Here is a 17,984-nt window from a genome sequence, read left to right on the forward strand (position 1 = left end):
GAAGGACGGACACACACACGGACACACACACACGGACGGAGTGCAAAACATACTCTCTACCCATGCCTTCGGCCTGGTGGAGACAATTACTCGATTTAAGCAGATGTAGGGGAATGGGACAAGTACCTACCCGCACTGGGTAGCGGTGCTACGGTATTTCCTTCATTCTTAAAATGAGGTTATGTAATCCTTTCAATCTGAAGTGATTTATATTCATAAGCATTTACTATATTCACTGATTGTCTGTATAACTATATTTCCCATTCTTCAAACCTACTATGTATCAATAATCGTAGTATCGTACCTTTTTATTACACAGTGTGCTAAAATACCAATCTGTTACAATGTACACAAGGATGAGGGCACAAGCATTGCATTCATCTGTAAATAACTACAAGGCATGTGTTTTTTTCTGCTTTTTTTACCGCATGGTTATTTTTGCACATACTGATTTAATGCGGATAATTACATTTGACGTTTATTCAATGATTACCTCGCCATTATGCCCTTTACCAATTGCATATGTCCCTGTTGCTGCTATCTTGTTTTCTTATTTCCTTACATTTTGTTATAATATTCCTATTAGTATTATTGTGTGTTTAATAAACCCCTCCTTGGCATTTAAATCATAGATTAGAACATGTGATGGGTTTTACATCAAAATGAATTGTGAAATTATGTTATTTCAAACTAATTTATAGTCCATATATGTACGTTAGCACTATCTACAACATTAAACCAGCCTAGCCATGGAGACCTATGCTTTCTCCAGGTGATTCCACTTGAATTATCATTTGACTGATCTCGCCTGTGCCCATTGCCCATCTGTCGCTGGAACCACCTCATACATCCTGAGTGTCTGGTGGAACAGATCGTCAATGCAAATACCCATATTGCTATTCTGCTGCTGTCAATCAGGCTCGGGAGGCCATGCACAATGATCTTGCAGAGAGCATCCTTTTGTTTCAAAGCCAGTCTAAATGGAGTCCCGGTAATTGATATGACTACTTTAGCCCCAGGCCCCCCACATGAAGAAGACACACTGAGGTCAGAGGGCTGTGAGCTCTAACCTCACTATGAAGAACAGACTCTAAATTCTGTTCCATCGTAATGAGTGTCATTTGCTATTCAAATGAACTATTATTAAAATTAATGAGTGAACTCATTTGTGGTGCCGACTGCCGAGTTTCTGGTTCGATCCGTTTGGTCCTAATATCAAGCACAGAGACTTACCTCTGAATAAATGCACATACTGTAAGTGGTCAGTTTATTTCACTCTTTAAAGAGGAACTAAACCCTAAACACATTTTATCCGACCGATATATGTACCGTAAGCATATATATATATATATATACAGAGATGTGGTTGTCCAAAATATAATATATGATATTCCTATATGGGACCGACCGACTTCAATCTTTAGTACTTATCACCGCGGACCCGAGGGCGTGATGCCCTGAGTGGGATGTCGGTCAGAAGAGCAGATCTCCCTAAAATATAAAAGCACAAATCCACATATATGGACTAGTCCGTATGCTGCTTTGCCAACCTCCAAGTACATGTGAATCTCATATTTATCTATTGCCACAGCCAATCACAGTTCAGTCCATCAATGTGTATTTACTATTTACACTAATCTGATTTGCCCCAACATGTTAATCGCCACCCAAATGGCACTCCAATCAAATAAGAACAAATGCCAAGAAAGTTCTTCTTGGCATTTGTTCTTATTTGATTGGAGTGTAAATACACATTGATGGACTGAACTGTGATTGGCTGTGGCCTTTGCCGCCAAACATCTCGTTTGGCGGCAAAGGCTTCTCCAAAGGCTTCTCGGAGGATAAATAAGAACATGATTACTGTGTGTGCCCAAGCTGTCCGTCTGACACCTCGTGTGTCTGTGTGTCCAGGTGTCTGAGCAGGATGGAGGAGGACAGCTTGTCTGTGGACGATCTGCTCAGCCAGGGTGTGTTCCACCGAGACGAGAGAGACATGGTGCTGAAGGCCATTCACAGAGTCCAGCCCGACTACCAGCCCAACGTCAGCGCCAGCATCGCCACCTGCTCCTTACCGCTCGTCCGTGACTTCTACACCAAGGTACCACATGCTGTACCACTGTTGGCCAGTAGTGTAGACTCTAAGCTCAGCTAACCCTACTATGCCATACAGTAGTCTGCTGCTGTGATTCGTTCATTGGTTTTAATACTAGACTGGTCCCCAGAAACCCGGGAACTGACCATCTATTTCCCATGTTGGATGTCAATTTCAGGCTCCTTTATCTATGGTCTTTGGCTTAATCCAAAAGGCCATAGTTTATATGTCTTCTATTTATAAGTTTTTGTCTGCTATATCGGGTTGGCTGCGAACAGTACTCTTTTTTTTTTTTTTATGTTTTTTTTTTGTGGCTTTCGCCTTTATTTTATATTTTTTATGGAGGGACAGACAGTAGGCTGACAGGAAATGGGGAGAGCGATGGGGGGAAGACATGCAGTAAAGGCCGTCGGGATCGGGAGTCGAACCCGCGGCACACTGCCAGACTGGATTACCAGCCAAGGTGCCTGGACCACTGAGCCATGGCCCAGGCCACGAACAGTACTCTTACATTAAACCGGGTGATATACAATAATCAGCATTTTTTCAAAGGATAGGGCCGACACACTCAGTACAGTGTGTTATAATGTAATGCTTTTCAGAAAGCATGTGTAGTTATGCTAAATATGTAGAGTCCTGAGTTGGCTTAGGGAATAGGGCTTTTTTTTTTGGGAATTGTTAATGTATGTCTATAAATAGAGATGAATAAGTTAAGCTTGCTCTTCAAGAGGGCACTGTGCACACGAGAGTTGAGAAAGCTGTCCGTAGACACCAGCATGAAGATTTTATTGTCGTTCCTTCACAGTCAGGTAGGTACTGGAATATTTATAGTGAAATGAACCATGGCTGCTATGTTTCCACTTTCCAGTCTTCTCAAATGTGTCACTTCCTCCCCTCTCCTGTTCTCCCCATCCCATGTGATCCTCACATGATGTGTGAGGATCACATGGGATGACAATGACGCATTCACAGCTTTTTGTGCACTGGGATCATTTTCTGTCATGCTCACACCATAATTATTTTGATCTCATTTTTCCATCTGATGTGTCTTGATGATCTGTGTGCGCAAGTGTTCCATTAACAGGCAGGCCATGTATGTTTTTTTTAATAACTTTTTATTGAATTTTTGTTTTCACATAAAGATGAATCAAATGTATACAGATAAAGTGAGAAAAAAACTAGCCATGTATGTATTTAACCTTGAAGGTATTATTTTTTTTACCTTCCTAACAAACTTTGTCAAATTGGTAAACAGATGTAAAACAGGGCAGATGAGAGATTTCGTTATTGTAGTCTGCTTATGATTACTTTGTGAGTGGCTGACTGACTTTCTGTCTGACAGTTTTCAGTGTGCAACAGCGTATAACAACATATAAATTGGGGTTTAGCTGCCCAGGCTCCTGGGAACGTTCACTCACTTTAGCACACAGCCACACAGACTCATTTGAATATTGTTGTACTATACTCTGTCTGATGGTATTTTCATTTGATTTCGTATGTGATTCTTATGTTCTATTGATATGTACTACGTTTCTGACTCGTCTGTTAGCCTTTCACTTATTTTCATCACAAGCTAATAATGTAGTCTACCCTGCACTGGAGAAACAAGTGAAAGTCACGGCAACATTGTATTTCTGAGCCTCTTGAACAGCCACATTGTTGGCCTCCCCAGTCCACGGCATTAATTCATTCTCTATTTGAAGTAGTAAAAGAGGCTAGGAGGAGAAGCGCGGTCTGTTGCAGGCTTAGTGTCAAACCCATTGACTTTGTTGCTGCATTTCAGTGGCAGTGCTTCATATTTGAATGTAATCCTCACAACAGAACAAATATTACCACTATGGAGAAGGCGCTAGACATTCTGTCTCCATGTTGGATCCTTTGACTCAAATGAACCATGTTTGTCTGGGGCTGTGGTGGTCAAACATGGCCTACTTGTGCGCAAGCAGAGCGCACAAGTACTGCCGACCTCTACGAACTTACGATCAGCCCCTCTATAAAATATATATACCTACCTTGAAGCGTACCTTACGTCACCGTCAACAGCCAATAAGGGACCACCATTCTTACCGACATACATGCATGCATACATACATACTTTACCTTTTACCCACCCAACATTGAAATGTATCTTAATTACGTCACCATCAACAGCCAATTATAACCACGCATACCATGCATACCACATTTGATCCAGCCGACCACAGTACTTGCGCACTCTGCTGGCGCATTATTAAGTAAGTAATAATAATAATATGTCCATGGCTTACCTGGCCAACATTTACTATATACGCTATTAAATGACTGGATTTAGGACAACATGAAGATGCACATGCATTATAGATGGTAGCATTGAGTATGGGGCCCACTCATGTGTGCACAGACAATATATTCAGATAGGACTGATAGTACAGTGGAGAGAGAGAGGAAACCAAGGGCAAAGAGAGGACATACGTGACAAGACGGGAGTCTTCAAACTCTGTTCCGCGCGGGTCCAAGGAGCATATGTCTGCAATGACTAGTAGCTGCTCAGCTTCTTAAACTCTGTCTGGACAAAGAGAACCCTGCCATGTACTGCCAGCTTCAATGGGTTGGTAATTACTACAGCTGCCAGCCATGCCTTCTTTGTGCCTGAAACGTATTTCTTTTTAATTAGGCTTGGGCAAATGTGATGCAAGAACATTTGCATATCGACTGGCCGTTAATTAGGGCCATAAATTTGTCAGCATTGGATTTCCCACATGCCCTGCTTACTAGTGCTCTAATTGTTCTTATCTGCTGATAGCTGTGCTTGGACCTCTCAGAGCAAGTGCAGCTTGTGTGTTTGTTATAGGTGTGTATAAGTACACACTAGGTAGGCAAACTAGGCATGTTACAATGTGTCCTCGCATGACATGTTTTCATGTAAAAAGCTCAAAGTATGCATCACTTAACTTCAAATGTATTGTGATGTATGTAAGTTAATAAGGAAAGATTATTAGATGAGGTGAACAGCAGCTGGGTATGCATACTCCCACTAGCCTGGTTTCCAGCCCATAGACCCCGCCCACTCCACTGAGTGCCCAGGAGGCTCAAAGTCTGACAATCAGGCTAGCCTCCCACTGGACCTCAGGCTTGCTAGTTCCCTCACATTTAAATCAAATCAAATCAAAGCTAAAAAGGCCTTTTTAACCCCCTAGCAGCAGAACTTGCCGCTTTTATTCCCACTGATACGTTAATACGGTTGTTGTGTTATTTTCTATTGCCACAATTGTTGTTGATTATGATTATGTGATTTTAAATTGTTATAATATTGTTTAAAAAGGTGCTATATTATTATTATTATCATTATTATTTATGTTTAATACTTCTCCATATTTACCAAGTTTAAATAACTTTTGTTTTCAAATCATAATGTGCTGTGAAATCAATACAGTAGAATTAGGATTCATATTTAAACCTACAGTGGCTAATGGCCCACTGTGGACCCTGTGGTGTACCTTATTAAATGCCCCTGTGGCTTTGGGTACGTAGGTAATACCGACAGACCCTTTCGCATCCGCATCAGCGAGCATCGCTCTAATATGAGCCGCGAATGAACGTGGATGAGCGAAATCCCGTAGCCATGCATTTAAAAAAGGCAGGCCACGTTATTAGTTAATTTCGTTACGTAGGCATCGGAAAGTTGGAAAAAAGCTCCCAAGAGGAGGCAATCAGGGGCACCGCCTAAGACAAATGTTTTACATTCATTATCTCAATACAAAGGCCCCTCATGGTCTAAACGAACCATTCTTGTAACTTGCCTCGTCTTTTTTAATATTGTATTTTGTCTTTTATTCTATATATAGCTGACTGTGTAGATTTTCTGTATAGTTCAGGGAGCTTAGATTATATTTTGAATTTGATACATTGTCTGAATGTGTGGACAGGTATTTGGTATGGGGCATGGACAATTGATGTGGGTATGTGTGTCAATATCTTTTCCTGATGGCTATAGGAACAATAATGGCTTATGTACAGATCTGCTTACTCTGACACAGACTGATTGTCTGATGTGTGGTCTGTTCCAAATCCAAATTGGGACGTTGTCTCCTCCCGGGTGTCTTTCATTCAATGACTGATGTGAGCTCTGCCCACTATAACCTTTTTATACCTGACTCTGTATACGCTGTTCAGTACACCTGACCAAGGCTGGACAGCAGGCCCAAAGGTATTTATTTATTTATTTAGCCGCTAAATGGATATTTCAATAATTTAAGACGGTGTGCAGACCTTTTCCTTCTCTCCACTGTGGACACTGGTCACCAAAAATATATGAAGAGAAGCTGTTGTTGTTGTTAGACAACTAGGTTAGAGCTGACTGTCCCGTAGCAGAACGATCCCATTTTAATTCCCACTACAGACGTGTCCTCACTGTCCTGTCCTGAACCATTTTCCCATCTGTTTATGTAAGATAAGTCACTTTGGATCACAGTGTCCTGGAATGAATGTAGAATTGTCAATGTTAAACTATTGGCACATTGTATTTACTGGTAATTTTTGAGTGGTGCAACCACTCCAAGGAACAGCAATGTCCGTGTTCACCTATGTGACACCTATGTGACTCGTGTTAACCTATGGGGGGGGGGGGGGGGGGGGTGTAAGGGGGGGAGTTGCACCACTCAGTTCACACGGGTGTGATTTTTTATTTAAGAGTAGTTTTTATTTGGGTGTTATTATTATTTTGGACTATATCACAATTTTCCTCATCTATAGCTTGAACACTTAACACTTTCTCCTTTAGTACTAGCGGTAATGACATCATTGTCTAGGCTAGACCTTCCCAACCAAAGTCCTAATGTAAACTTCAATTTACAACTTGACCAGTGGGGCACTATCATGCCAATAATGCTGTTTGGTCAATGAGCTTCCCTGCTGTTCCACCTTTTATTAGGAAATCATTTGCCACTTGCTCTCCACTTTCTCTACGATCTCTGCTCGACAATCAGCCTGTCTCTGCCTCACCCTCTGCTTAGCTCCCCTGACAAGCCTAAGTGCACAATCTTTGTTTTTACTTACAGAGTCGTCCACCCCCCCACACACACAGCCCTTTGTAAAAGCAATGTAGAGCTCAGATCTCCTAAAGTATATGAACTTGTGACTGTTTGGATTGAGACGATAAATCCTGTATTTCCTTTTCTTTGTGTTTCAGAGGATCGACCACAGGTACCCCAAACTGGCCTTCACCCAGAAGGATCTCCAGGAGCGCTTTAGCCAACAGCTCAGCATAGAACAGGCCTGCACCATCACCATTGACTCAGTGGAGGCCCATAAGCCTGTCACCGAAGACATGGCCAAGATGGTAAACAATCGCATGCCTCTATAATATTGTGAAATGGAAACAGCATTTAATATAACCCTACATGGCAGAACAGAACAGTTCTTTTGTTGTCAACGTGCATCCATTAGCTCCGATGAGTGTAGTTCCTCTGTCTCTTTTTTCTTTTGGCTTATTTGGTTTATTGATAGGTTGAAAGTAGACTGACAGGAAATGGGGAGAGAGATGGGGGGGGAAGACACGCGGCAAAGGCCGTCGGGATCGGGAGTCGAACCTGTGGCACGCCGTCAGACTCACCTAGGCTCAGCAGCCTAGGTGCCCAGACGGTTGAGCTAACCGTCCGAGCCTCCTCTGTCTCTCTTTTTTAAATTTTGAAACATTGAGGCCAAGCAGGGTTCAGTGACGGGAACATTATATTCCCATGGTGCCTCCTCTCGCCAACTCTGTGGCATTTACAGTTCTAGCCTGGTTCCCCTGCTGATGCAGATAGGCTATGGGAGACACTGGGCGTGCGGTAGGGAGATGGCTCAAGTTCCCCCTGTGGCCAGGAAACATTTGCAGACGGCCTAGCCCGAATGATAATGCTTTGCAGAAGCCCTGGATAGAATGCAGAGTCACCTCTTCTAATCCCCAAGCCAAGCTGGAGATCTGCTCTCTATCAGACAGACTGGGAGGTGGTGTCAAACCGAGAGACAGCCTTCACACAGAAAGGACACGTGCTTTCACACCCATGCCCACACACACCCATGCCCCCACACACACGCGCACACACACACACACACACACACACACACACACACACACACACACACACACACACACACACACACACACACACACACACACACACACACACTCCTACATACCTACATACCAATCCACTGGCCTGAGATGCTGTGTGCAGACAGTGTTGTCTCTTCCCTCTGTTGATTTGAGAATGAATCAGTCTGTGGCCTAGTTCTGCTCCTCCCAGATGGATCTTCTGGTCTCCCCGCTGTTATCTCCTGGTATCTGGGCCAAACAGGCCTGATAGCAACAAATACAATGCACAGGCACATAGTAGTGATTTGTGTACAAATGAAAAGTATGTGTCCACTGTCTCAGTTTTGCGTCAGGACATTTACTGCACAAAGGGACTCTTGTTCATTGTTTTGCTCCATGCATGTGAAGCCAAGATGAATGCCTACTGTATTTATGATAAAGTATACAATTGTATACTACTACTTTATTTGTTTTGCCTTTATCAGAGGGCGATATTGGCAGAGCAGCGGACTCAGTGGCGTAAGGAGCTCCTCCAGGTGCTGAGGGAGAGGAAGATGTTCCTCTTCAACAACATCAACTCCAAGGACCACAAGGTGCCCAAAATCTACCCCTACCTCTGTGTGCTGGACGACTGGGAATACGTTGACATCATGATACAGGTAATACTGTCCACCTGATACAGGTAATGATCTACACAGCAATGTAACTAGAGAGTAGTCTATAATGTACAATTGGGTATCTACAGATATCATGTAATTTATCATGTGATGATAGTTCTTTTAAGCCCAAACCACACCAATGGGTCGCGATGCAACTCCTTGCAACCAAACGTTTATGCGTAGACGCATGTAGAGCATAGAGCTATAAAGGATAGAGACCGAACCGGAGCCCAAGCTATTTATTTCAGTGGAAGTTGCTCAGTGGCGTTTTGATGCACCCGGAAGACTGCCAGAAATATAATTATAACTCAATGGCTAGTGCGAGCGGAAGTTTAGCCTAGCCCCAGACCTCTATTTTGAGGTCCGGGCTTACGCACGTAACGTCATGAACGTCCGTCCACCTCCATGAAAGTGCTGCAATTCCACATTTCCACAGGTAGTGGCAACTACCTACTGGCGGTGTTTTGCGTGCATGCGTAAAAAAATACGGTGCAGAAAGAAAAAAAAGATTTTTAATTTTTTGTTTTATATCAATAAAAAAAAGCCCTAAAGACGTGTATACACTTCCAAGGCCAACATTGTGTTAAATGTGTTACTTTGCTAAATTGAGGCTGCACTAAACAATTTAAGGGAATTGTTATTTATTCCTAAATGTATTGATTTATGTTCTTTTTCAGTTATGCCTTTGTATCTAGCCCTTGCACACAGAGACATTATATTAGTCAATCAGTTTTTAGCACAAAAAATGCAGAAATCAAAATGGGTTCAATTAAAAAAAGAAGCAAGAAAATGCACGTCATCGCAGGAACTCGTATGATGGAAATTTCGGAATAGGGCCTTCACCTTTTGATATCTTGTCCTTTTCCAGAGTCTGGCCAAACTTCCTGCCATTGGAGAGTCGCTGACGTTTGTTGCCTCTGATCTGGGCCTCCAGATCTACAACAAATACACCGTCCGACACAAGTACCACAATAAGTTGGTTGAGAAACTGGGCACCGTCTACAGTGATTACACAGGCTTGCTCGCTAAAGATACGAAGGTAGACCTTTTAAAATGTTTTTTTAACTTAAAAAAGCATGAACATGAACGCTCTTATCTCTTGTATCAGCTTCTCATCCTGTTCCTTGTCTCTCTCCCACTCTCTTGCATGCCACCAAATCTTAAAAAAAAGAAAGCGAGCATCGTCTTACCCGTTATCTCTGTTGACAAATTTGTTGCTATTGACCGTTATACTCGTCCTAACAAATTAATTAACGAGTAGGCTCGTCTTAAGGCGTTTGATATCACTATAAGAAAACCTCGCTGTATTTCATTTTATGGAATCGCTCCGGTTGCTACAGAGGCTTGCTAAGGCCTCACCAGCACTGCTTCTCTTTCTCCATAGCCATTAGCTTCTGTATTAGCTGCGGCCTTTTCACGCTCTTTTCTCTGAAACTACGGCGCTGTCCGTGGTTTTGAACAAATCACAGATGTTCCGAGGTCATTTGTGATTATCCGGTGATCGTGATTGGAACATTGGCGTATTGGCCTCATTTTAGCTCGCTAGCATTAACGCTAATACTTTAGCATCCAAGATGGAACCCAAAACAGGACCCGCGTGTAAAAAAATAGAACCACACTCTCACAGCTCAAATCAGGATTTTGCAGTGTATCGCCAAGTACCAAGTTGAAAATCCTTTCCTCTCCTTCTAGGTGCATGACGTCTTGCCCAGGGAGCATTGGTGTCAGCTGGAGATGAAGCACAGTTCAGGTCCTACGCTCAGCGGGAACCTGACCCCGTGGCCGTACATCGTCACCTTGGAGTTGGGCATCTACCTGTTGGACCTGATGGTCAAGAACCTCAAGATGAACGGCAACATTCTGAACCCAGGCCATGACGGGAAGCTCATACCCATCCTCTACCACATGTACACCTACCGCAGCATTAAACAGGTAGGTACAGGGCAGGCTGTACTTGGTCTTACCCAGGTCTATAGAGCGTCGCAGTCCCGCCTCCTACCCTGGACCAGGAAATGAAACCCAATGCATTATTCTCATAGACATTTCTTAAAGTATTTATTTAAAGACGGTTACGCCGCGGACAAAGCCAACTCGAGTCGTGACAACTCATGACAACACAAACAATATTTTGGACCAAACAAATAATTAGAAAGAAGAAAAAAACGGCAGGTTACAACACTTTTTTTGTTGTTTTTCTTCTTTGTAATTATTTGTTTGGTCCAAAATATTGTTTGTGTTGTCATGAGTTGTCACGACTCGAGTTGGCTTTGTCCGCGGCGTAACCGTCTTTAAATAAATACTTTAAGAAATGTCTATGAGAATAATGCATTGGGTTTCATTTCCTGGTCCAGGGTAGGAGGCGGGACTGCGACGCTCTATAGGCTTCCGTGTGTGTGTGTGTGTGTGTGTGTGTGTGTGTGTGTGTGTGTGTGTGTGTGTGTGTGTGTGTGTGTGTGTGTGTGTGTGTGTGTGTGTGTGTGTGTGTGTGTGTGTGTGTGTGTGTGTGTGTGTGTGTGTGTGTGTGTGTGTGTGTGTGTGTGTGTGTGTGTGTGTGGCATTCATTAAAAAAATCGATGCATCGATTTCATTAACACAAGTCGATTCAGATTAGGAGAAAATATATATATATATTTTTTTTCAATAGTTTTACCCATATTATATTTTTTGCTCTATGTGTGCGTGTGTACAGAATTCAAACTGTAGGATTGATTATTGTCACGGACAGAAGTCATTCCTCCCTTTGCATAACGCACCGGCATCGGAGTGCACTCGACTATTAGTTTGCATTGCATTAACAGATAGAAGCGCGCAAACTTTATCCCCAAACTATATCCCCCCCACCTCCGTGCTGGAAATAAAACGTCTGGGTTTCCGAGGCTACATCCGTGCTGACGCAATGACTGTCCTGTTTCTGGCTTAGCTTTACGTGCGGAATGCATGAATCTCTCCGTCTCCGGTCAGTGCACGTTGTTGTTTATTTGCACGGCTCAGAAAAGAAGTAACAAACTAACATGAGAACATTATCGAGGAGGAGGAGGAGGAGGAGGAGGAGGAGGAGGAGGAGGAGGAGGAGAAGAAGGTTCACGTCGTGAACGTGGAAGATTGTATTCTGATGATGTGCCAAACTGCTGCTGGCTGCTGTAATGTTAATATATAGACGTATGTCTTCTATATTGTGTTCTGAAGGTCTGGCTGCTGTACTAATGCTATATTTTGTATTGTGTTCTCGGGCCGCTGCGCTGCTGCTGCGCTGTGTGCCAATTATGCCCCCTCTCCTGTTGTGTTCTCTTTTCCGGTCTCTGTACTCAAACAGTGCAGGCACACACGCAAGTGTGCGTCGCGCACACTTGCGTGTGTGCCTGCACTGTTTAGTATTTACTATTACATTTTTATGTTTTGATAATCAGCGCTTTGCCATATAGATGATACATACACTGTGCCATATTGGAGAGGCCACTGTGTGCGCAGTGCTTTGTTTGACATGCTCCCTATTTGAGTGCGCGCACCTCCACCCGCCCCCTGTTAAAGTCCCCCCCGTCATAAAACGATGCATCGACTCAACTTCGACTTTACTGTCTGACAAGTCGACTTGGAAAAATCTCAACTCGTTAATGCCCTAGTGTGTGTGTGTGGGGATTCATGGGACTCAATCTGACTTTGCACCACGTAAGTCACTCTGGAAAAGAGCCTAAATTGTTTTGTGTATTTTGATAGTTGTGGTTGCAACCAATGTTCCTGCTCGATGCTGCTGCTTGGTGTGGTGTCCATTAAGAATATTTAAAGTATTGTTAAATTAAAAGTTTAAGTATTCCAATCACAGGCGGCTGAAGGGAAAGGGCGGTTTCTCTAGATATTATGTTCCCCCGCCCCATGATTGAGGTTTGGTCCGTCCCCGCTGTGTGCGCAATGGTCGTGTACCTGCTGCCTGCTCTCAGCTACCGCGCAATGGTCGTGTACCTGCTGCCTGCTCTCAGCTACCGCGCAATGGTCGTGTACCTGCTGCCTGCTCTCAGCTACCGCTCTGTGGTCGTGTACCTGCTGCCTGCTCTCCGCTACCGCTCTGTTGTTGCGCTGAAGCTGTGATCAACTGGCGGCCAGGCTGGTTAGCCTAATGCACACATCTTTGATCAGATGCCCTCAGGGCTCGGGCTGCAAGAATTTACATGAAGTACAGGATGCAGCCATTTACAGACGGTCAAAATACAGTGGCCATTTATCCATATCCCGCAACGGGATGGGACATTTTTTATTTCCCATTCTGCAATGATTCCAATAGATATGGCATTCAGATCACGGTCACATAAGATATGAACTCCTTTGATATCCTAACGGGTACTGTATCTTGGGGTTTAACCCAGACTAAAAAAACAAAAATATTATTTTTGCAGAGATCTAAGTGGTGAAGTGGTCCAGTTTTAATAAGATCTTCAGGGAGATAGCCTTCATTGAAGCATTGAAAAAGATACAAAATTAATCAGAATTGATCGAGGGCTGTGCTGTTCACAGACCCTTATATTAGAACAATTGTTGTACTCTACTCTATGCAACACAGTCCATACTACTTTTGGGGCAGCCATATCTGAATGGGTCAAACTCATCTTTACAACTTAAAAGAAAATCTAATTTTGAAGGCTTGGTGCAAGTGTCGAAGTTGTAGAGGAATCCCAAAAGTCCTGCTATCGGGGGAAAATAATCTTGTCATAGATAACCTTCACTTGACAGGTCGGTCTGTCATTCAGCGCTACATTGCTGTCTTGTAAAGCCTTTCTTGCATAACTCGGCACTAGTCTCCTATCCATTCTTGTGTTCATTACTGTATACTGTATATAGCCATTTTCCTCCAATGTGAGAGCACATTGAGTAATGAAGTAATAAATAGGTTCCAGGTTAATCGCTTTTTAGTCACTATCTTTAATCATTATCAAGTGCTACTAAACTTTTTAATTAGTTGCACCGGTGTAGCTGACATTTAGCAGGTCTCTGTTTTTTAACCACTCGGATTCTTCAGAAGACCTACTCTGCCTCCGTGGCTGTAGGAGGAAAACAAGCTGAGGCATGTGTATGTATAAAACCCTTATAGTCGAGCACATTGATGGCCGAGCGACATCATCACGGACAGCACTGCACAGACAGGGAGGCGGTTCAAAATGCAGCCAACCGTGGCTCAGAAATGACCAAAAATCACTGCAACAATTATTATTGCAAAGAGTTCGGCCAAAACATGGCATGAGGAACAGTACATTTCCTGTCAGAGCATTGCCATTCTGAATCAAAACAGCAATAAAGTACAATGCCTCTGCATTTATGTATTATAAAGCCATTTTCCTCCTATGTGTGAGAGCACATTGAGTAAGATGAATAGGTTCCAGGTTAATCCCTTTTAGTGCCCCTCCTTAATTGGCTGGCTGATTTAGTGCCTTAAGAACAGGCAAGGAGGAGACCACTGTTCAGCCCTGGGGAGGCTCTGTAGTCTATTCCTAGAGAGGGCCGGATCCACCATGTGGACTTAATGGGCTTTGACAGGAGAGCACACTTTATGAGTCAAAGTCCGCCTCTGAACTCTCTTTCTCGCCCTATAACTTGCTCTGTTGTTTCTCTCCATCTTCCTTTCCACTCTCCCCCTCGTTCCCCTGCTGTGTGTCATTTGTGTGCGGTGGATAAGCGAGGTCAGCCCGTCAGGGGGTGTGTGCATCCTAATGATTTTACAGCCCAGCATGACAGTATGACTCATACGAGCCATGTTGAAATGTTCTGTGAGGTTGATGGATGAGGGTAGAACATGATACGGAGGGCTCCTGATGTTACATAAGATTGTGGTTAAGGACCGTGAGACTTATAGGCAGTAGTCGTGTAAGACGTTTGTCTTTTCTGTGTCAGCCATAATTAAAGCTGCCATGGAACAGACATCTGTGCTTGTAAGCTCCTCTACTTACATCATCATAATTACCCTGCAATCAGTCAGGAACTAAATCAGCCGTACGCCGCACACCCGGAGTCATGATTAACCTTTTTTGCTGTCAAAGCAAAATACGGATGCCTCTTTCATTACTGTATAATTGTGTCATTCATCTTTATTTAAAGAGACATGCTCAGTATGCCTACTCACTCTCTGTCTCTCTTTCGCTAATCCGATTTCATGATTATTGTGGGGTTTCTTTTTTTTTCCCACCCACCAGATTGGCTTCATCAAACCCCACCCCATCCTGGCCCAGATGCACCAGCGGGCCGTGGAGTCCACCTCGCTGACCTTTGACTCCTACGTGATGCCCATGCTGTGCCCTCCCCTGCCCTGGACCTCCTCCAAGTTTGGGGCTTACCTGTTGTCACCGACCCCGCTGATGCGAATCCGCTGGGTCGGGGCCATCCAGCACGAGTTGCTGTTGGAGAAGTGTGAGAATGAGAACCTTCACGCCGTCCTCGACTCCATCAACCAGCTGGGCAACTGTGCCTGGAGGGTCAACAAGCCCCTGCTGGATATTATAATCTCCATATTCAACGACAGGGGCAGCGAGAAGCTAGACATTGCTCCCCCACCGCTGGAGGCTCCAAAAATCCCGCACATCCGCTACGACGATCCTGCATACACCGCCGCCGAGAAGGCTCACTGGAAGAGGGAGGCGATTTATGCCAAGAAAAAGTGCAGTGAGATGCACAGCTTGCGCATGGACGCCCTCTACAAACTCTCCATCGCCAACCACATGAGAGATAAGGTGTTCTGGTTCCCACACAGCATGGACTTCCGGGGACGCACCTACCCCTGTCCACCCCACTTCAACCACCTGGGGAGCGATGTGACGCGGGCCCTCCTTGTATTCGCTGAGGGTAAACCCCTGGGACCGAAGGGCCTGGACTGGTTGAAGATCCACCTGGTCAATCTGACGGGGCTGAAGAAGAAGAGTTCCCTGCAGGGCAGGCTGGAGTACGCCAACTCTATTATTGACGACATACTGGACTCCGCTGACAACCCTCTCAATGTTAGTCTGCCTCTTTTAACCTGTCTATTGACAGCGGTTATATTTTGAACCATGATATCAATGATAAACATAGTACATCTGCCTGCCTTTGGTGGTGGTGGTGATGAAGTATTACTATTATTAGTGTGGTTGTTTATAGGCAAGCAGACTATTGTTATTGCACTCCAGTGCTTAAATTGGTGAAATCGGTGAAAACGTTTAACATTTTTTAATCGTTTAAAAATGTTTAAATCGTGCAATAACGCTCTATTCTCCCCTCTGATTGGCTAGCAATTCGGAACTCTTCCCAAGGCATTTGTGCGCTTTGCCCTCATCTAATTGGACAGTATACGGTGACATACCCAACTCAACACTTCTAATTGAACAACATTCCTATAGGCAACCACACTCGCAATTCTGCATGATTGCATCTTTCTAGTTATTGTTAAGCCTGGTAATAATACCTTGTACCTTGACTTTATGAAACAGCACAATCATCTCTTACAGTGAGAGAGGACAGATTAGTATCCTAACATAAGCTCTTTGGCTTGGTTTTTCCCCTCCTTTGCAGGAAAGTATGTCTCCTACTGGTGTTTGTATGCAGGATAAGCATCATTTGTCTCATGCTGGTGTTTTGTGTTTTTGTGCCACAGGGTAAGAAGTGGTGGATGGATGCAGATGAGCCATGGCAGGCCCTGGGCTGCTGCATGGAGATCGCCAACGTTCTGAGATCCCCTGATCCAACGCAGTTTATCTCCCACTTACCTGTCCACCAGGTACTGTATTTTATGTATCTCCTCCCACTTACCTGTCCACCAGGTACTGTATTTTATGTATCTCCTCCCACTTACCTGTCCACCAGGTACTGTATTTTATGTATCTCCTCCCACTTACCTGTCCACCAGGTACTATATTTTAAGTATCTCCTCCCACTTACCTGTCCACCAGGTACTGTATTTTAAGTATCTCCTCCCACTTACCTGTCCACCAGGTACTGTATTTTAAGTATCTCCTCCCACTTACCTGTCCACCAGGTACTGTATTTTATGTATCTCCTCCCACTTACCTGTCCACCAGGTACTGTATTTTATGTATCTCCTCCCACTTACCTGTCCACCAGGTACTGTATTTTATGTATCTCCTCCCACTTACCTGTCCACCAGGTACTATATTTTAAGTATCTCCTCCCACTTACCTGTCCACCAGGTACTGTATTTTAAGTATCTCCTCCCACTTACCTGTCCACCAGGTACTGTATTTTAAGTATCTCCTCCCTCTTACCTGTCCACCAGGTACTGTATTTTAAGTATCTCCTCCCACTTACCTGTCCACCAGGTACTATATTTTAAGTATCTCCTCCCACTTACCTGTCCACCAGGTACTATATTTTATGCATCTCCTCCCACTTACCTGTCCACCAGGTACTATATTTTATGTATCTCCTCCCACTTACCTGTCCACCAGGTACTATAGTATATTTTATGTATCTCCTCCCACTTACCTTATTTATTTTATTTATACATTTATTTAACAGGGAATACAAAAGAACAATGTGTAAAAACATGAAACCGTTGCATTGTACTGTATATGGGGCTTATAGCCGATCCAAATATCTACCTACTAAAAACATTCATTTGAAAAAAAAGACATGCGGGAAGCTCTAATGTAAAGTACAAAAGCAATAACACTCCCGAATGACAATTCAACATTTTAAAATGTGCTTAACATATTAGTGTCCGCACCTCTGGCCCGACTTCAACCAGTGTTTTTTATTATCATTAAATATTTTGAGATCAGTTTGTCTTTTTATTTCAGTTGGTAGGGCATTCCACAGGTGTATCCCTTTTACTGAATAAGATGATTGACCAAAAGTAGTGTTGCGCTGCTGCTGATCCCCTTGTGATTCTATTACTAAGCCCTTTTACTTGTCCACCAGGTACAGTATTTTCACCTGGAAAAAGTGTTGTGCAAACAAGTATAAATTAGCTTTTACAACTAATTTGAAAATCACATTTCTATTGTTTACATGTCGATCCATAACCTGGCTTTAACAATATTATTTATGACTTGTTTTATGTACATATATGGGTTTCCAGTGTTTATGAATTGACGTTTATTGTAAACCTAATTATGCTGCAACCTCTCGTATTATCCCTACCTAGTCTAGCGTCCGGTTGTACGTAAATGTATTGGCTTCAAATTTCTTTTAGCAGCACTTTCTTATG

At 43.5% G+C, this 17,984-nt stretch overlaps 1 protein-coding gene across 2 annotated transcripts in view; it reads left to right on the forward strand.

Moving 5' to 3' along the window:
* polrmt (polymerase (RNA) mitochondrial (DNA directed)) overlaps positions 1 to 17,984 on the forward strand; it is a 73,225-nt gene that overhangs the window by 10,424 nt on the left and 44,817 nt on the right. For both annotated transcript variants that reach the window (XM_079506693.1, XM_079506694.1), the window contains 7 exons: positions 1,912 to 2,098; positions 7,260 to 7,409; positions 8,633 to 8,806; positions 9,675 to 9,845; positions 10,499 to 10,738; positions 14,983 to 15,780; positions 16,413 to 16,535. In XM_079506693.1, the coding sequence (XP_079362819.1) occupies positions 1,912 to 2,098; positions 7,260 to 7,409; positions 8,633 to 8,806; positions 9,675 to 9,845; positions 10,499 to 10,738; positions 14,983 to 15,780; positions 16,413 to 16,535 (1,843 nt within the window). The remainder of the gene's footprint in view (positions 1 to 1,911; positions 2,099 to 7,259; positions 7,410 to 8,632; positions 8,807 to 9,674; positions 9,846 to 10,498; positions 10,739 to 14,982; positions 15,781 to 16,412; positions 16,536 to 17,984) is intronic.

Source organism: Electrona antarctica, assembly GCF_951216825.1.
Source record: "Electrona antarctica genome assembly, chromosome: 7".
In the NCBI taxonomy this organism is placed as follows: Eukaryota; Metazoa; Chordata; class Actinopteri; order Myctophiformes; family Myctophidae; genus Electrona; species Electrona antarctica.